The sequence below is a fragment of the Colobus angolensis genome, unplaced genomic scaffold (assembly GCF_000951035.1).
Source record: "Colobus angolensis palliatus isolate OR3802 unplaced genomic scaffold, Cang.pa_1.0 Scaffold72, whole genome shotgun sequence".
Classification (NCBI taxonomy): Eukaryota; Metazoa; Chordata; class Mammalia; order Primates; family Cercopithecidae; genus Colobus; species Colobus angolensis.
Window position 1 is genome coordinate 1,887,214 of NW_012120932.1, and position 19,770 is coordinate 1,906,983.

At 53.2% G+C, this 19,770-nt stretch overlaps 1 protein-coding gene across 1 annotated transcript in view; it reads left to right on the forward strand.

Annotated features, from left to right (window-relative positions):
- The window catches only part of FGD3 (FYVE, RhoGEF and PH domain containing 3), a 57,224-nt gene that overhangs the window by 24,089 nt on the left and 13,365 nt on the right, over positions 1 to 19,770 (forward strand). Inside the window, exons 5-15 of the mRNA XM_011927464.1 lie at positions 85 to 174; positions 1,201 to 1,337; positions 2,902 to 3,058; positions 7,217 to 7,355; positions 8,104 to 8,162; positions 10,419 to 10,565; positions 12,291 to 12,383; positions 14,367 to 14,446; positions 16,080 to 16,110; positions 16,566 to 16,673; positions 18,568 to 18,630. Coding sequence (XP_011782854.1) covers positions 85 to 174; positions 1,201 to 1,337; positions 2,902 to 3,058; positions 7,217 to 7,355; positions 8,104 to 8,162; positions 10,419 to 10,565; positions 12,291 to 12,383; positions 14,367 to 14,446; positions 16,080 to 16,110; positions 16,566 to 16,673; positions 18,568 to 18,630 — 1,104 coding nt within the window. The remainder of the gene's footprint in view (positions 1 to 84; positions 175 to 1,200; positions 1,338 to 2,901; positions 3,059 to 7,216; positions 7,356 to 8,103; positions 8,163 to 10,418; positions 10,566 to 12,290; positions 12,384 to 14,366; positions 14,447 to 16,079; positions 16,111 to 16,565; positions 16,674 to 18,567; positions 18,631 to 19,770) is intronic.

Sequence of the window (19,770 nt, forward strand, 5' to 3'; positions counted from 1 at the left end):
CCAAGGCTCATCTTCCCCAGGTGAGCTGCATCTCTTCCCCAAGGCTCATCTTCCCCAGGTGAGCTGCATCTCTTCTCTCCACAGCACTCTGGCCCCCAGAAGCTTCTCCACATTGCCCAGGAGCTCCTGCACACTGAGGAGACCTATGTGAGGCGGCTGCACCTGCTGGACCAGGTAGCCCACATGGCTTGGGGGTCCACCTTAGTCCACTCCCAGAGTTTCAGTGGGCAGTTTCAGTATCTTAGCATTGACTGGGCATTACAGGTGCAGTATGAATGACTTAAATACTAAAACTCAGACAAATTTAAGTCCGGTTTACAAACTTTTTGTTGTTTGTTTTTTTCTTTTGAGACAGAGTCTCATTCTGTCTCCCAGGCTGGAGTGCAGTGGTGAGATCTTGGCTCACTGCAACCTCCGCCTCTCGGGTTCAAGCGATTCTCCTGTCTCAGCCTCCTAAGTAGCTGGGATTACAGGCACACGCCACCATGCCTGGCTAATTTTTGTATTTATAGTAGAGATGGGGTTTCACCACATTGGTCAGGCTGGTCTTGAACTCCTGACCTCAGGTGATCCACCAGCCTCGGCCTCCCAAAGTGCTGGGATTACAGGTGTGAGCCACCATGCCCATCCTAGAAACTTATTTTTTGTTTTCAGTGCTTGTGGCTCTGAGGAAAAGGCTTTGCCAAGTCACCTGTGGGACATTTCTTCCTGGCAGCTGCATGATCTGAGCATGTAAATGGCTTCTGGATGTTTTTTCTGCATAAATAGTTGGGACAGGGGTTGCCACTCATCCCTATCCACATGACAATGTGGGGTTTATGAGCGCAGGAAATAAAGCACCCATGGAAGCCGGGGTTTTGACAGACGGTGCTGCTGCTGTTTTTATCTGATGAGATCGAGAAGGAAGTCTGAACCTTCCATTTCGCGTGAGAGGTGGCTGAGGAAAGATATCTTTCCCTGTCCTCAGGGGACTGTCCCTGCCGCACCCACATTCCTAAGTCACAAGTGAGCTTGCATTAAGACCATGAGGTTGTCTGAACCAGTTCGACGAAAAGGGAGGACAATAATTCTGAAGTTCATTAAGAAAACACAAGGTGGCAGCAGCGGCCCCTCCCAAGCGCCCTCACCTGTGGCTGAAGCGGCGCAGCTGTGCTGGGTGGAAGAGGCTCACTGGCCACACCTGGGCTTCTCTATGCTCAGGTTTTCTGCACCAGGCTGACGGATGCGGGGATCCCTCCAGAAGTCATCACGGGCATATTCTCTAACATCTCTTCCATCCACCGCTTCCACGGGCAGTTCCTGCTGCCGGAGCTGAAGACGCGGATCACGGAGGAGTGGTGAGTACCGTCTGCGGATGCCCGTGGGGCCCCTCAAGTGGTCTCTAGACCTGGGTTCATGTGCCTGAGAGCCAGGCAAGTGCTGGGGGACTGTCCCATGGTGACTGGCCGCCTCCCTGCTCTGCACGGTCTGGGTCCGGTCCAGACTCTACCCTTTCCTGGTTGGTGACCTTGACCGGCCACTTACGGTCTCCAAGGCTTAGTTCCTGAGAAAGCAGATGATGCGGAATGAAGGGCTTTTAATGCCCCACTGGGGGCTCTGAAACTAAAATGAGGTTTGAATCTGGAAACACCACACAGTGGATAGTGCTAGTTGGTTTTCTTTTCCCTCCTAGCTTATACTCCACCTTTGTTTAAAAAATGCTATTTTCCCCCCTCAACAGTGGACATCAGATCCTCCTCCTGCTGTCCCTGGGGCCTGTCCCTCTGTCCCACTCATGCTTCTGTTCATTAGCAGAGGGACAGCTCAGTGCAAGTCACAATTCATGAAACATCCCAGGCGTGGCCCCTAGACTCATCAGTTCGCCACACGGCGTGTTGCCTTTCCCCTCATTCTGGGTGCCGCTGCTGTTTGACTTAGGGTCTCTGCTGCCTGCCCCCTTCGCAGGCCCGGCTTCCCTCTGCATCAGGAGCCTGGCCCTTCTGTGTCCCACAAGCCTGTTCTCCAAGCTGCAGCCCAGGAGACCACAGAGGCTTGACTGGAATGGGAAGCCAGGGGGAGTCTTTTCACCTGTTGCTCAGGGAGGGACTGTGTCAATTCATAAATCGGTACAAGGACAAGTTACATTGTGTCCCCAAGGCAGTCAGGACTGGATGCAGCCTTCTGGCTGACAAAATCCATGCTTGAAGAGACAGGTTTTCTCCTGCAAGGCCCTGGAGACTGCTAACTCATGAGCGCACGTGTGACCTCCTCTGCTCCTTTTATAACAGCACAGGGGACCAGTGACTTAGCCACCCCGCCCTTTGGATCTTTAAATTAAATGTATGAGTGCAGTTCACAGTCACGCCTTAGTGACGGCTTTGTGCCGGGGTCTTTTTTCTTTCTTTTTGAAACAGTCCTAAGGACAAAGACGATTAGTATATGTTTCTGTTTCTTGAAAATTATTTGCAAATCCCTGTCCAAAGCAGCTTTTTTCATTATCAGTACTACAAAGAGTTACTTTCCCGGGGACTTCACCAGCATTGAATAGAACCATTGTTTCTAATCTTTGCCCATTTAAAAGGAGCATAATGGTATTTTGTTGGTTCTCTTTGATAGCTGTGGCTCATCATTCAGGTGATTCTGCTACTGCTGCTATCTCCCGTGTCTGGGGCACTGGTTCTAAGCTTGCAGCTTGCACTTTCAACTGTTTTACAGGCACCTTTCATTTAATTGCCCTGTTAACTATTTTCTACTCTACATGACATAGGGGAGGAAGCTAAAGCTCAGAGAGGGTGACCAATTTGCTCACCATCACACAGAGCTGGCCGCCACCCCCCACTCCCCTGGTGGAGGTCATGTCCACTAACCTCGGAGCCCCCATTGCACCCAGCTATTTCCCTGATGATTCACTTCTCCGCGAAGGGACACAAACCCACGGCTCGGGGACATCCTGCAGAAGCTGGCCCCGTTCCTAAAGATGTACGGCGAGTACGTTAAGAACTTTGACCGAGCCGTGGGGCTGGTGAGCACGTGGACCCAGCGCTCCCCGCTGTTTAAAGACGTCATCCACAGCATCCAGGTAAGGCGGGCAGCGGGACTGTGGACACGGATGTTCTCAAGATGCACAGAGCCCGGCGTTTTATTTTTTAAACACACACACACACATACATATATATATATACACTCCAAAAAGTAATATATGACATTACTGAAATTTTGGAACATAGAGAAAATTAGGAAAATTGTGAGACGTGTGCAGATGCTCTGTTGATGCTTTGAGCATTACAGTAACTCCCAGAACGAATCATGCATTCCCATTGGAAAACTGTGGCTCAAGAGGCTGTGCAAGCTACAGCCTCACAAGCTATTAGCTGATGGAACCTGAATCCAAAGGGCAGTTTCTGATTCCACAGTGTCCCTCGATATCCAGCGCAGGCATTTTTTGTTTAAATGTTACATTGCTTTTTTCTTCTTCGCTTTCTGCTAACAGCCTCCTCACCACCCCGGCTGCTCTTATCTCCTGTAGGGTTGGTCTCTTCCTTCTTGATTCACAAGGCTTTTGTATGCTAAGAACATCAACTGCTTTCTCTCATGCATGTCACAGATTATTTTCCCCCATCTTTTATTTTTTATTTTATTCTTTTATTGAGGCGACGTCTCGCTCTGCCGCCCAGGCTGGAGCGCAGTGGCGCGATCTCGGCTCACTGCAAGCTCCGCCTCCCGGGTTGGCACCATTCTCCTCCCTCAGCCTCCAGAGTAGCTGGGACTACAGGCGCCCGCCACCTCGCCCGGCTACTTTTTTTTGTATTTTTAGTAGAGATGGGGTTTCACTGTGTTAGCCAGGATTTCTCTATCTCCTGACCTCGTGCTCTACCCGCCTCGGCCTCCCAAAGTGCTGGGATTGCAGGTGTGAGCCACCATGCCCAGCCCAGAATTTTTTATTTTTAAGTACTTCCTCTCACCACTTCTTAAAATGTAAAGCTTATTTTTAAATGCATTTCCCACTACCCAAGACTATATAACCCCATCTCTACTAAAAATACAAAAATTAGCTAGGCGTGGCAAGCCTATAGTCCCAGCTACTCTGAAGGCTGATTGAGGAGAACCGGTTGAACCAAGAGGCAGAGGTTGCAGTGAGCTGAGATCGTGCCACTGCAATCCAGCCTGGGCGACAGAGAGAGACTCTGTCCCCCAGACCCCCCACCGTTTAAAACAAAAAAACAGAAAAAAAACACACAAAATCCAGATTAATTTGGTTTTCTTCCCAGGTTGCCAGTCAAGCTGGCAACTCCCATCTAGGCTTCAGAATGAAGTAAGGGAAGGGCACACTCTGTGTAGACGCTGAGACAGTGAAATTAGTCACACGGCCATGTGGCGTAACGATATATGTGTGCTGTCGAGCTTGAATGAGCCCTTCCAGGGTGCAGCAAACACTCTCCTGGCACAGGCTGTGGTCCTCTGTCCAACCCTGGCAGACCCTGTTCTTGGGTCCAGCAAACCCTTAGGAGGCTAGACACTTTCTGGATTGGGATGCAGACACGTCTGCAGCAGCTACCGCAGCACTGCCATGTCCTGGATGACGTCTGCCTGGGGACACTCGAGGCAGACATGGCCCCGGTTGCAGGCCAGCCACTGGTCTGCGCATCCCCTCACCATAGGCAGAGTGGACACAGGGCCAGGCAGGCTGTGGAGAGAGCTCTCCGCCTGGACTCAGTACCGTCCAGCCATTCCCTGAAGGTGACTTTGCCCCCCGGGGGATCCCAGGCCATATCTGCAGACATTGGTGGTGCACCTAGCATCTGGTGGGCCCAGGGATGCTGCAGAACACGTTGCAGCGGACAGGATGGCCCACCGCAGAGAATTCTCTGACCCGAGTGTCCACAGTGCCCAGGGTGAGAAGCCCTGGTGTGGACAAAACAGGATCATGTGACAGTCAAGTTTCCCGTGGCCTTTTGCAGATTTCCTTCCTTTAATCCAAAGCATATTTTAAACTTTAAACTTTTATTTTGAAATAACTTTAAACCTTTACAGGAAAGTTGCAAAAATGCCAAATTGTTATGCACTGTTAACATTTTGTTAATAGTCTTACTTTATTATTCTCTCTAAACTCCTACAGATGATGATGACTTTTGAGCATTTCGAGACTAAGTTGCAGACACCATAACCCTTTATCACTAAATGTGAACAAGGATATTCTCTTGCGTACTCCCAGCTCAGTGATCAAAATCAGGGATTTTACACGGACGTCCTGCCTGGTGCTGTCTACTCCACAGCCCACACTCAGATGTCACCGATTGTCCCAATAACGTTCTTGTTTTCTGGTCCATAACCCAGCCCAGGGCCGCACATTGCTCTGACAATTGTGTTTGGCTTCCTGGGTCTGGAGCAGGCCTGGGTCCTTGTCTTTTTGAGGGGTGCAGGCTAGTTACTTGTAGACTGCCTGCTTGGGCTTTTCTGCTGTTTGTCCAGTTTGATTGAGGCTGTGTTCTTCCCCCTGCGTTCTGCCCGGTGGCTCAGTCTCTGCATCCTGGGGATATTGACTTGATTAAGGGCGTGTCTGCCAGGACTCCTCAGGTGAAGCTGGGTTTTTTCCCCAATTAATACGTTTCTCGGCCGGGCGCAGAAGCTCACGCCTGTAATCCAGCACTTTGGGAGGCTGAGGTGGGTGGATCACCTGAGGTCAGAAGTTCGAGACCAGCCTAGGCAACATAGTGAGACGCACCCCCCCCCACCGCCCCGCCCATCTCTACTAAAAATACAAAAATTAGCTGGGTGTGGTGGCACACATGCGCCTGTAATCCCAGCTACTCGGGAGGCTGAGACAGGATAATTGCTTGAGCCAGGGAGGCAGAGGCTGTAGTGAGCCAAGATCACTCCACTCCACTCCAGCCTGGACGATAGAGCAAGACTCCATTTAAAAAAAAAAGAAGAAAAAAAAAAAAGGTTTCAGCCAGGTGCGATGGCTCACGCCTGTAATCCCAACACTTTGGGAGGCCGAGATAGGCAGATCATGAGGTCAGGAGTTCGAGACCAGCCTGACCAACATGGTGAAACCCCGTCTCTACTAAAAATACAAAAATTAGCCAGGTGTGATAGCGGGTGCCTGTAATCCCAGTTACTCAGGAGGCTGAGGCAGGAGAATCGCTTGAACCTGGGAGACGGAGGTTGCAGTGAGCCGAGATGGCACCATTGGACTCCAGCCCAGGAAACAGCAAGAGTCTGTCTCAAAAAAAAAAAAAAAGAGAGAGAGAAAGAAAGAAAAAAAGAATAAAAACAGGTTTCTTGTAGGGAGATACTTGGAGATTATGTCAATATGTTGCCGGAAACAGTTGCTTTTATAAAGACGGGTTTCTCTCACCCTGTTGTATCCCAGGCATTTTTGAGCTCATCTGAGCTGGAAGCCAGTCTGTTCTGGGCCCTGAGCCGGGTGAGGGTGGTTGAGGCCCTCAAGTTGCTGGCAGGTGGGTGGGGAAGCTGGCGGACAGGATGACAGAGGCAGCAGGCCCTCACAGGCTGCCCAGTGGGCATCGTTGGGGGAGGCAGAGGCAAAGCGGCCCGGGCAGGAGGACCTGAGTGGGGAGCACAGAGGTGACAGGGTGGCAGCATTCAGCACACGTGTCTGGGGTTCGGATGCCAGATGGAGACATGGCAGCGAGGAGGTGCTGCAGGGTGGGAGGGAGGCACGGGGAGCCGGTGAGCAGTGCTGGGCACGGGTGGGGCACAAGGGTCTCAGCACCTGACTGGAACACGGGTGCGTTTACATCGAGCGCGGTCTGCAGGAGGACTCCCCAGCGGCCTGTAGGCATGAGGACAGGCCCTGGCCCAATTCCCAGTGAGGAGAGTTGGGCGAAGCTCTGCCTGATTTCTCAGCAGAGGGGTCGAGGGAGTCCTGCATAGGCCCATGGGTGGGTGGGGAGTGGGGAGAACCCACTCTTGAGAGGAGACAGTCCTGTCCAGGCATTTATTTTCTCCACCGAGGATGCATATAAGAGAGCCAGCTCTGGGCCAAGGGCCAGGCTGCTTGGGGTTCCAGTCCTTGCTCCATTGGTCAGTCTCTCCGAGCCTCAGTTTCCCCTGTTGTAAAGTGTGGTCTGTGCCAGCCATGTCTTGAAGGGCAGTCAGTTCTGGGCAGCCAGTTCCAGGCAGCCTCCTGGGGCTGTGGTGGCCAGAAGCCATGGCAGGGCTGGCGTCCACACACGTGTCCTTGGGGTGCCCCATGCTCCCTCTGTCCCCACAGAAGCAGGAGGTGTGTGGAAACCTGACGCTGCAGCACCACATGCTGGAGCCCGTGCAGAGGGTCCCCCGGTATGAGCTGCTGCTCAAGGACTATCTGAAGAGGCTCCCGCAGGATGCCCCAGACCGGAAGGATGCGGAGAGTAAGCTGGGGCCAAGGGCCCAAAGGAGGGCACAGGGGCACCTGCCAAGAACTCTGAGGGTGGGGAGAGAGGGGGAGAGAGAGTGGTGGGGTCGTGGGGGTAGGGGAGAGAGAAACAGAGAGACCAGAGGGAAAGAGATAGAGACGGGGAGGGAGAGAGATGGAGACAGAGAGAGAGAGATAAGGAGACATCGGGAAAAGAAAGGGAGAAGGAGGGAAAAACAGAGGAAAGGAGAGAGAGACATACAGAGACAGAGGAAGGAGAGAGAGAGAAAGAGAGAGAAAAAGTGAGACCCCTAACAGCCCAGGAAGGGACTTAGTGTCTTTGAGGGCAGAGAAAAATCTCCCCTGCTTGAAGTATGCGGGTGGACATTGGTCTAGGGAAGGTGCTACTAAATGCTGGCCCCGTTCAGAGCTTAGGCCCCAGGAATGGGTCTCATGGGGCTAGTGGGGGCTGCTTCTGGTCCAGTCACTGCCTGGTATGGCTGGCAGGCAGCCCGGGCAGGCGCCTGCAGGATTGTGGGAGCCCCCTGCCTGGTATTGGCCCCAGCAGAAGGGATGTGTCTGCAGGGTCAGAGGCAGGGTCACCCCCTTCCTCTGGGCCAGTCCTCTAGAGTAGCCCAGGCACCATGGGAAAGGCCGACAGCAGAGACAGATCCTCTCTCTGGAGGCAGCTGCCCTGGAGCCCCTCAGGCAAGCAAAAATGGAGCCACCGTGGCCCCAGGCTGAGCCCAGTCTTCCTCCTGCAGGGTCCTTGGAGCTCATCTCCACAGCCGCCAACCACTCCAATGCCGCCATTCGGAAAGTGGTGAGTGTGGGGCTCTGGCGGGGACCAGCAGGGTGGTGAGCAAGAGTGAGGGCCGGGGGTCCTTGTGGGCCAGCCCTTTGCCCCCATCCTTCGGGGGGGCTCCACGAGTGACTCCTTTACACCTCCTACCCCCATCCCCGGGGGGTCAGCTAGACAGCCCCACCCCTTGCTATGATAGATCTGTGTCCATGGTGAGTTATTTAACGCTCTGTGCCTTAGTTTCCCCGTCTATAAAATGGGAGCCCTGACAGCCTGTCTCACTGGGCGTCTGTGGAGATTAAAAGAATCACTTTATGGCCGGGCGCGGTGGCTCAAGCCTGTAATCCCAGCACTTTGGGAGGCCAAGGCGGGCGGATCACAAGGTCAGGAGATCGAGACCATCCTGGCTAACACGGTGAAACCCCGTCTCTACTAAAAATACAAAAAATTAGCCGGGCTTGGTGGTGGGCGCCTGTAGTCCCAGCTACTCGGGAGGCTGAGGCAGGAGAATGGCGTGAACCCGGGAGGCGGAGCTTGCTGTGAGCTGAGATGGCGACACTGCACTCCAGCCTGGGCAACAGCGCGAGACTCCATCTCAAAAAAAAAAAAAGAAAGAAAGGAAAAAAAAAGAATAAACAAAAACCAGGAAAAAAAAAAAAAGGAATTTCCTTTGTTTTCTAAGTATTCATTATGTTCCAGGTACTTTCCCTAGGCAGTTTCATTTAATTATCCAAATCTGCGTCTTTTCTTCCAAAACTCACACACCTCTCAGAGAATGGCTGTTTCATGACCCCTAAAATGCTAAAGACAGTGTAAGCTGCAACATATCCAGGGTCAGCCCCAAGTCCTGCCCCACAAAGCGGTCTCTGGCCTGCCCCAGACAGTGTCGGCCACATGTTACCATGGAACTCAGCCCTAAATGGCCTGAGCCCATGGCAACTTTTGTGTTCAAAAGCCTCAGCAAGGCCAGGCAGGGTGGCTCACGGCTGTACTCCCAGCACTTTGGGAGGCCGAGGCGGCAAATCACTTGAGGTCAGGAGTTCGAGACCAGCCTGGCCAACATGGTGAACCCCATCTCTACTAAAAATACAAAAATTAGGGGTGGTGGCGCACACCTGTAAGCCACCGGGTGTGGGGGAGCACTCTACATAGAATGCTCAGAACAGTACCTGGTGCAGGAAGTGTCAGTGCTCAGTGTTACTGTCATTCATTTACTCGCTAAAGCTGCATTAGTCCCTTCATGGACTGGCTCTGTGCTCACTCAGCCCCCTCGGACATGACAGGTGCACACCCAGCCCTCCTACTGCACACCAGGTGCTTGCCCAGCCCTCCTAATACATGCCAGGTGCATACAGTTCTCCACTATTAGACACCAGCTGCACACGCAGCCCCCCAGTACATACCAGGTTCACACCCAGCCCCCGGTACACACCACTGCACACCCAGCCCCCAGTAGTGGGCAGGTGCACAGCCATCTCCCCTGTGTATATACCAGGTGCCTGCCCATTCCCCCAGTTCTCGAAAAACCCTCACCCCTACCCTGGTCTGCTTCTCTAAGCTCTCTGCTGCTGGCTCCTCTAGTGCCCCCAACACCCTGTGCCCACTTGCACCTACCTGCATTGGTGCCAGAGACAGAAGGGTCAGCCAAACCCACCTGCCTCCAGGGTGTACAGGCTGAGATCACTCAGGTCCAAGGATGGGGCTTCTGAGGCCCGGCAGGTCCAGACTCGGACACGTGACTGTTGTCGAGGTTGCTGCAGGCTCAGCTCTGCCTTCCGCTGCACTGGCATCCGGCTCAAAGCTGGGCCATGAGCTTTGCCCTTGTCCCATCGCACTTCTGGGTGCTGGTTACCCACGTGACCACCCCCCCAGTCACCGTGGCCAGGGGAGGGTGACATATGGATTGTCTGAGTCTGGGTCTCAGACACTCAACTGACCTCTCTGTGCCTCAGTTTCCTTGTCTGTAAAACGAAGATAACAATGGCACTCACCTCACTAGGTGAGTTAAAACGTGTATCCTATGTAGAACAGCACCTGGCTCACAGCAATGGTTAGCTCTGTTGCTGTTTATCATTGTTACTATGTTCTGCATGGCGAACTCCTAGTCATCCTTCGATACTCAACTCAAACGTCACTCTGATTTCCCTCCCACCCCTGTCGGTAGCTCGTTGCCCTCTCTGGATTCTGGGCCACAGTTGCAGGGAAGGGCTCCGCGCATCTCTAGGTCACCAGCCACTCTCACAGACCTCTGGTGCCTGAGCCCCATGTCTCTTGCAGGAGAAAATGCACAAGCTCTTGGAGGTGTACGAGCAGCTGGGTGGGGAAGAGGACATTGTCAACCCAGCCAATGAGCTGATCAAGGAGGGCCAAATCCAGAAGCTGTCAGCCAAGAATGGCACCGCCCAGGACCGCCACCTCTTCCTGGTGAGCCTGGCTCCTGCCAGCCCAGCCGCAGAGCCTCCCTTGACATTTGCCTCAAGCCCAGGGCAGTGCCAGCAGGGCTCTGGCTGCCCAAGGACATGGCTGTTCTGTGGCCTCTCCTACTGGGACTCTGGCTCCCTCTAAGACCCTCAGCATCCCTCCGCTAGCCACAGGGAGCCTCGCTTCTCCACATCCAGACACCAGACTTTTGCCAGCGGCTTCTCCCCATTTGCTGCAAATATCTCATTTTTTAATCCCTCACAGTCAATACCTCTTTCCTCCCTGGAATTGAGCAGACTCCAGCTTGTAGCAACCAGGAGAGCATAGAGAACTGTAGCAGCAAATCATGTTTTCACCTATTCCTAAGCCAAACCCTGGCCAGGAGGGAGGGGGAAGGCGGGATGGAAGTGTAATTCAAGACCCACCCCGGGGGCCGTGGCGCAGGAGAAACAGATATGGTTCTTCTTTCCTCCTCTATTTTCCTCTAGCTTCTAATTCTCCTTGAATAAACAATTATTTCTTTGAAAGTTTTTTTTTAAGTTTTTAAAAATTATGTTAACTAAAACTCATTTTTGCTTTACAATTCTGAGTTCTAATACAGTTGTGACCACAATCAAGTTACAGAACAGTTTTTTGTTTTTTGTTTTTTGTTTTTTTTAAGATACGGTCTCGCTCTGTCTCCCAGGCTGGGGTGCAGTGGCTCAATCTCGGCTCACTGTAACTTCCACCTCCCGGGTTTAAGCAATTGTCCTGCCTCAGCCTCCCAAGTAGCTGGGATTACAGGCATGCGCCACCACACCTGGCTAATTTTTGTATTTTTAGTAGACACAGGGTTCACCATGTTGGCCAGGCTGGTCTCGAACTCCTGACCTCAGGTGATCCACCCACCCAAAGTGCTGGGATTACAGGTGTGAGCCACTGCGCCTGGCCAAGTTACAGAACAGTTTGATCACTGCCCCCCTCCCACTGAAATTCCCTTGTCTCACCCCTTTGTGGGCAAGTGCTCCCCTGCCCTGGCAACCATGGATCTCTTCTTTGTTGCTAGAATTTTGCCTTTCCTGAATGTCACATCAATGCCATGAGATGAGTCTGGCTCCTTTAGCTCCCCATGTGGGTTCGAGAGATTCATCCATTTTGGTGAATGTATCAGTAGCTCATTCAAAAGTTTTGGTTTGGCTGGACGTGGTGGCTCACGCCTGTAATCCCAGCACTTTGGGAGGCTGAGGTGGGTGGATCACCTGAGGTCAGGAGTTCGAGACCAGCCTGGCCAACATGGTGAAACCCCATCTCTACTAAAAATACAAAAATTAGCCGGGCGTGGCGTTAGGTGCCTATAATCCCAGCTACTCAGGAGGCTGAGGCAGGAGAATCGCTTGAACCCAGGAGGCGGAGGTTGCAGTGAGCCAAGATTGTGCCATTGCACTTCAGCCTGGGCAACAAGAGCAAGACTCCATCTCAAAAAAAAAAAAAAAGTTTTGTTTTTTTGATTATACAATTAGCTCATGTTCATGGTTTAAAAATTTAAAAATAGAAATGAACAAAAATAAAGCTAGTGACTAGAGTCTCCTCACTCAAAGACTGTAGTTAAAATTACTGCACATATCTTTTAAAAATATTTTTCACTTTATAACACTAAAAAAAATGAAAAGATCCCATGAAGCTCACGGGGGCCCCTGGGGGTGGCCTGCGGGCAGCTCCCGTTCCTCACCTGTGCCATCCCTCTTGCAGTTCAACAGCATGATCCTTTACTGCGTGCCCAAGCTGCGGCTCATGGGCCAGAAGTTCAGCGTCCGGGAGAAGATGGACATCTCAGGCCTCCAGGTGGGTGAGCTCCTCCATCTCAAACCTGTCCCCCTGGAAGGGGCACTGAGCAGGGCTGGGGACAGCTGGGTCTGGCTGCTGAGGCACTCACCTCTGTGCAGCCTGGCACCCCTGCCTGCTTTTCCAAGCCACAGACCTTATCTGTGACCAAGGCATCATCTCAGTCCTGGTGCCCCAGGCTGGAAGGGCAGGATTCCATCCCTCTCTGCTTGGCCCACCTGCCATGTTGCTGCCAACTCCCCTTTCTGCAGAGCCTTGAAGGATGCAGGGGGCAGTAGGGATGGCACCAGGATCTGGACCGAACCCTGTCACCTCTAAGACTGAGACTTGGGGCCCTATTTGCAAACAAAAACATGAAGCCCAGGGTTGCAGGGAGAAATCCTGGCTGGGGCGAGGGCCTGCTTCCCTTGCCTGGTTCCTGGGTCCTGAGCTCTTTCCTGTCCTGCTGCACCGGAGCCAGGGGAGGGTTCCAGGCAGATCTGTAGTGTGGTCCAGAATGGTTTTTTTTTTTTTTTTTTTTTTGAGATGGAGTCTTGCTCTGTCGCCCAGGCTGGAGTGCAATGGTGTGATCTTGGCTCACTGCAACCTCCACCTCCTGGGTTCAAGGGATTCTCCTGCCTCACCCTCCCGAGTAGCTGCAATTACAGGTGCATGCCACCACGCCCAGCTAATTTTTGTATTTTTAGTAGAGACGGGGTTTCACTATGTTGGTCAGGCTGTTCTCAAACTCCTGACCTCGTGATCCACCTGCCTTAGCCTCCCAAAGTGCTGGGATTACAGGCGTCAGCCACCATGCCCAGCCATGACTGATTTTTTATAGAGAAACACTAAAAAAGTGGTTTCTTCTAACTACTCTAAAAAGCCAGGCACGTAGTTTTGGTGGCTCACACCCACAATTCTAGCACTTTGGGAGGCTGAGGCAGGAGGATCACTTGAACCCAGTTCAGGACCAGCCTTGGCAATGTAGTAAAACCGTGTCTCTATAAAAAAATAAAAAATTAGCCAGGCATCGTGGTGCACATCTCTATTTCCAGCTACTTGGGAGGCTGAGGTGGGAGGATTGCTTGAGCCCAGGAGGTCAAGGCTGCATGACTGTGCCACTCACTGCACTCCAGCTTGGCTGACGGGGCAAGACCCTGTCTCAAAAATAACTTAAAAAAAAAATAAAACAACCTTAAAAAAAGGTATTTTCTCTAGTTAGTCTTTTATTTCTTAACCTGAATTCAGAGAATTTTAAGGTAAGAAGGGATTTTTGGTGGCATTAAGCAAATGACTACATATTTTGATTTAGCAAATGTTTTTGGAGCACCCATTCATTCAAAGCCCTCTCAACTACCACTGCCATGAGACACGGAATAGGTGTGAGCTGCCGTGCCCAGCTGTGGCCTCTGTGGTCTCGTCCTGATGGAAGAGGATGGAATTTGAGGCTGTGGTTCTGTGAAGAAGTGACCTCGTTTTCATTGGCTCTGGGCACGCATTGTCCTATTTACATCTCTAATCTCAGGGCGCACCTGCTCAGGGGCTCAGACTCTGCAGGGGGGCTAAGGCCATCCTCACTCTTCTCATCAGGTCCCTTTCCATCCTAAGGGGACGTGGCTGCTGCAGGGGGGCAGTGCCCAGTGGTGCCTGTGGGGAATGGCTTGGCTTCGAGGAGGATGGATGGGGGCGACATGGGGAGGAAACCTAACAGGCTGGGTGTCAGGGGATGTGTTTGGTCAGCAGAGTTCCAAGCACAGAAGATGAGCGGTCTCAGCTGTGTCTGAGCAAGGTGGGAGGCCTGCTGTTCCCGATGGACCAGCTCATGCAGCAGCCACGGTGACCTGAGCCTCTGCGCCCCTCTCCCTGAGAACTGTGGGGCTGCAGGCTCACCTCTGCTACCTCCTCGGGGAAACACTTCTAAGTCAGAAAACATGAAGCTGGAGTTAAGGACCCGCTAAAATGACCAGCTGGGGTTTGCTTTCTTCTTTGTTCTTGCTCCTTCAGGTGCAGGATATCGTCAAGCCAAACACAGCACATACATTCATCATAACGGGAAGAAAACGGTCCCTGGAGCTGCAGACGCGGTATGGAATGGGCTGTTTCTAGTGAATGTCTTTGACCTCATGTCTTCTTTTTCTAAACTGGATAGCTTGCAATATATTTTTATTTATGTATGGCTTAAAATTTAACAGTACTGTTACCCAAACACCGGGGTTCCGTCTAGGTCCTGCTGCTTGCTGCACAGAAAGCCAATCACTGAGATGATTATTGCCAAGGAAGAAGCTTTAATCGGCCAAGGAGATGGGAACTCAGTCTCAAATCCATCTCCCTGACCAACTAAAACTAGGGGCATATACAGCAGGGAAGAAACGTAACAATGTGTAAGAAAACAGGAACTGAGGGGGCAAGGAAGCAATCATGATGGATAAAGGGTCTGGGCCTCTCATTGGATGTGGTGACCTGGTGAGTTTCAGTCCCTTGATGGTTTTTTTGAGAGGCCTTAAGGTTACTGAGGAAGGAACTCAGATATCAAACAAATGTTAACTTTTAAGCTTGAAGACCGGAAGGGTCAATTTGTATGTTTATCGGAAAAACTATCTATGGGACTATCGGGGCCCTTTCAGTACCAAGGGAAGTTGATGAAAATTAAGCCTCTGCCCCCCTCCTGTTCAGCAGGCCCAGCACATTCTTAGTCCTCTCTTGAGTGTTCTTCTAGGATTTTCTTTTCTTTTTTTTTTTTGAGACAGAGTTTCACTCTTGTTGCCCAGGCTGGAGTGCAGTGGTGCAATCTCAGCTCACGGCAACCTCTGCCTCCCAGGTTCAAGTGATTCTCCTGCCTCAGCCTCCTGGGTAGCTGGGATTACAGGCGCCCGTCTCCACACCTGGCTAATTTCTTGTTTGAGTGAAACGCCAACGGGGTTTCACCATGTTGGCCAGGCTGGTCTCCAACTCTTGACCTCAGCTGATCTACCCCCGCCCCGCCCAACTCGGGCTCCCAAAGTGCTGGGATTACAGGTGTTAGCCACTGCGCCTGGCCCCTCCTAGGATTTTCTATGCACATGCACATGTATCTACGTTTTAAATCACAGATGGCTGTTTATACCTGTCCTGCATCTTGCTTTTTCACTTAATTTGTCAAGAATCATCCCATATCTGCACACCATTCCTAAAGCAACATAATTTTCCGTTAATGATCATTAGCTAGTTCCCACTGATGAGGACCTGGGCTCATCCTGAACCTGGCCATCACAAATGGTGCTGCAAGCAGTGTCCTTGTTTTTAGGTGTTTCTGCATATATGTAGTTGTAGCCATCAGATAGATTGCTGACGTAGAATTACTGGTCACAGGGTAGTGCATCTGTTTGAAATTTTGGTGGCTGTTGTCACACTACCCTTTAAGGTGATGTCAGGCTGTGCTCTGACTAGCCATACATGGGAGTTCTGTTCTCCCACGGCCAGTCAACAGTGGGATCTTCGTAATGACCCATTATGGTCCAAGGAGGCATTGAATTACAGCCACTGCAGAGGGCTCCACGTGGCTCACCTGGCCCCACCAGGCCACAGTTGTTTTGAGGCCCTTGGGGCCAATCTTCCCATCCTTGAGCTGCGTTGACAAGCCAGTGCGTGGCTCGGGTGTGCTGCAGGGCTGAGAAAGGGCTGGTCATTTAGAGTCAGTATCCAAGACTGGATTAATACAAGACTGTTTTGGTTTTATAGGACAGAGGAAGAGAAGAGAGAATGGATTCAGGTGAAGCTTCTAAACTTGTAAAGTAACCAAACGACCAAGTGATTGAGCAGTAAGGCCATTCATGTTGGGGCAGAGGGTGGGGGCCCTGGCCTCCGGGACTGCTGGCCCTGTGCCGCACCCTGCAGGGATACAGTGACCACACTGTGCCTTCATAAGCACCTTCAGATGCCACAGGCCTTTCAACCCGTTCATTTGTCTGAGGGCCCCCAAATAAACATGAACGGGCCTGGTGGAGCCACAGGCCAGGTTCCCCGCTCAGGGTGGATCTCCTCAATCTGGGCAGCTTGAAGGGGAGACCACATCATTAGTAGTGGGGAAGGGAGATGGCCAGTGGCCTGGGCATTGTTCCAGGAATGCCAGGGCCTGTCCTTGGGACAGAGGCAGGTGCGTCCCTCCTGCGGGTAGCGTCCTCCCACACCCCTTGATGATCCTCCCTGTTGTGTTGCTGTGTCCAGATCATCCAGGCCACCATCGAGAAGCACAAGCAGAACAGTGAGACCTTCAAGGCTTTTGGTGGCGCCTTCAGCCAGGATGAGGACCCCAGCCTCTCTCCAGACGTGCCTGTGAGTCAGTGGCCCGGGGCGTAGAGGGACCTCCAGGGGACAGGCTGCCTGCGGAGAGCAGAAGGCACTGGCGTCTGGGTGGGCAGCCAGACCTCCAGGCTTTCCTCCTGCTGTACCAGGGACCAGGACAGCGGGCGCTCCCTTGCGTTAAAAGAAAAACTTCAGGCAAATTAACTTTAACAATTTAATTGAGCAAACAACTATTCGTGGATGGCACAGCACCTGCCCCTACAACCCTTGAGACCGGAATAGGTCCAGAGAGCTCCTCTGCTGCCGTGTGGTCGGAGAGGATTTATGGACAGAAAAGGGAAAGTGAAGCACACAAATAGCTGGGTTGGTTACAGCTCCACGTTTGCCGTGTTTGAGCCTGGTATGAAGCGTCGGCCGCCTGTCCATGGCAGCTTTAGGCTGAACTTAATTTCACCCCTACCCACCCTCCACTAAGTGCCCGCTGCAGCCTGCTGGGCCCCAGGCCCGTGGTCAGCGCCCAGGTGGGCGGGAAAGCAGGATGTGGCCGTGGAGGAAGCACTCCTGCGTGACCTGTTTGGTTGTCTGGTGCCTTCTGCACAGCATCCTATGCACCAAGGAATGTTACATCATCCCCGTGGAAACTGAGTCTCAGAGGAGCTCGTGACATCCCCAGGCCATGGGTGGTGGGACTGGCGTCACAGGGCTGTGGTGCACTGCCCGCATACCACTCTGGCCCAGGACAGCCCATGACTGCAGATACCTTTCTGTGCTTGTATTTTCCCCCCAGTGCCCCCGTGCCCCTGGAGATGGTGGCGCAGAGCCCCTTGGGGGAAGCAGTAGGAGCATCTCACTCCCCATCCTCATGTGGAGCTGCCCCAAGGGCCCAGGGGGATTTCATGTGGAGACTTAGGCTGGGAAAGAGGCAGGGCTACAGGGTCCTTGCTGAGAAGCCTGGCCAGGGAGTCAGGGCTGCAGCCCCAGGATCAAGCCTCGGCCATTTCTCCCCAACAGGGTTTCCCTGGAGTCAGGGAGAGAGGATTGGGTGAGGAGGCTGATGTCTGCCCATTGCAAGGAAGGCCCTGGAGCCACTGGCCCTGGACAAGGCATAGGGATTGGAGCTATAGCAAGGACACATTCGGGGAGGCACCCAGGAGAGACGGTGCCCTGAGCCCTATGCCAGGCCCTCTGCTCCAGCCTTCACGGGGGTACCAGGCATGACTCAGAGTGAGGGTGCCCCAACTCTCGCCACCTGACCCAGACCCTGCAGGCCCGAATCCCAACTCCAGGCTGGCTCTGCCCTCTGTACCACCTCCATGGGTCTGCCTGGCATAGCCCACCCCCCCCATATCCACTTCATATTTGGATCAAGTCCACTAGGTTTTTTCTGCTTTTTGCATTCACTTTGTAAGAACTTGGCATCATCCAGAAAGGAAGAGTCCTGGGACTGCCTTGAGTGGAGGTGACCTGGGAATGTGAGACGCTGAGCCTGGCTGTCCTGAAAGCTGGCCAAGCCCTTTCTGTCCAGAGGCTGAGCCCAGAGCCTCACTCTGCTGAGAAAGTGGGGGCTGCAGAGACTCTCCACAAAGAGCCCTGGAGGATGAGAGAGAACCCAAAGGGACCCTCCTTACTCACTGGGTGACTTGGTGTGAATTAGAGCCCCTGATCAGGGTGGGCCAAAGGGAGGCGTCACCCACCAGCCACCCACCACACTGGCACATGCTCCTAGGAGAGGCCTCCGCTCAGGCCAGGCCCAGGGAGGAAGCAGCTTCCCCAAAGGCACAGCAAATCCTAGGCCTGGGAATTCCTGCTCCTGAGCCTGCCCTCAATGCATGGAGGTGCTGGGGGCTTCAGAAACTGTTCCCCGCTGCACAGGGGCTGCGTGGCCCTGGAATCTCCTCTCACTCGGCCTCTGTGTCCCTTCCAGATCACCAGCACCAGCCCTCTGGAGACTGTGGTGACCACAGAAGGCGGTTCGGGTGCAGCTGGGGTAAGTGCCCTATGCTCAGCAGTCAGCAGGGGTGAGAGGCGGAGCAGGGGGTCAGACCAGGATGACCTGTAGGGAAGATGGAGAGGGAGGGTCGGACCGGGGCCTCCTGGAGGCTGAGGACTGAGGGACCAGCCTGTCCTGCTCACTGTGCCTGGGGGCCTGGGTGTGTGGAGGTGAAGCCGGGTCTGAGTCCAGGCTCTGATGACTTGTGTAGTCACTGCAGAGGCCTCTGTGAGGCAGGCACGCAGAGGCCTGTCAATGTGGGAATGTCCATTACCTCGTTGGAGGTGGTCACACAGCTGGGCACATGTGAGAATCCTCTAAGCTCCAAGTGAACATTTATGCTCTTCACATGTGTGAATCGTCCCATTAAGCGTGTATTAACAGTGCAAGGTCCTCAGGAGGCTCAGTAATGCAGAGGACTGCTTAGTCCTTCACCCCAAGCTGCGGCCAGGGAGGCCTGAGCCTCCCTGCCTCTCCCTGTCTGTGTTCTCTTGTGCCTTATGGCAGCCAGCCCACAAGGGTGCTGCTCTGACCAGGAAGGCTATGTCCACGCGCCCGCCTGGCAGGGGATGTGCTGTGGGAACTGGGATGAGGCCTGCCTCCCTCCATTTAATCCAGGAAGTTAAAGAGGATGAGGGCCAAGAGCATCTGTACCTGGAGCCATCATCATTGGCGCCCAGGCCTGGCACTCACCAATGCTGACGGCAACATCACCCTGGAGCACCCCGATGTGGCTGCTGCACCCAGATGCAGGAGGGTGATTCTCCAGGCGCTTCACCTCCCCCCATGCCATGCAGGCTCAGGAATGATGTGGCCCCAGATGGCTGCCCTAGCCCCACCCCAGACAGGGGTCTGTCCAAGTGGGCTGGCCGCTGGCCGCCCCCTCCCATGACCTGAGCTTTACCAGGCCCCACCCGTCGTGATCTGGGCTGGCCCGGCGTTGGGAACCATGAAGAAACTCAGGAGGCCTCGGGAAGGATGTAGTGCTTCAGGGGCATGATGGAGTGCGCAGGCGTGGGGGGACTTCCAAATACATCCCAACGGGCGAGAGGAGAGACCCCAGATTCACAAAGCACAGCCACCTGGCCTCTGCAGAGCAGACAGGCACCCTGCAGGGACATCTTATTAACACTAAAA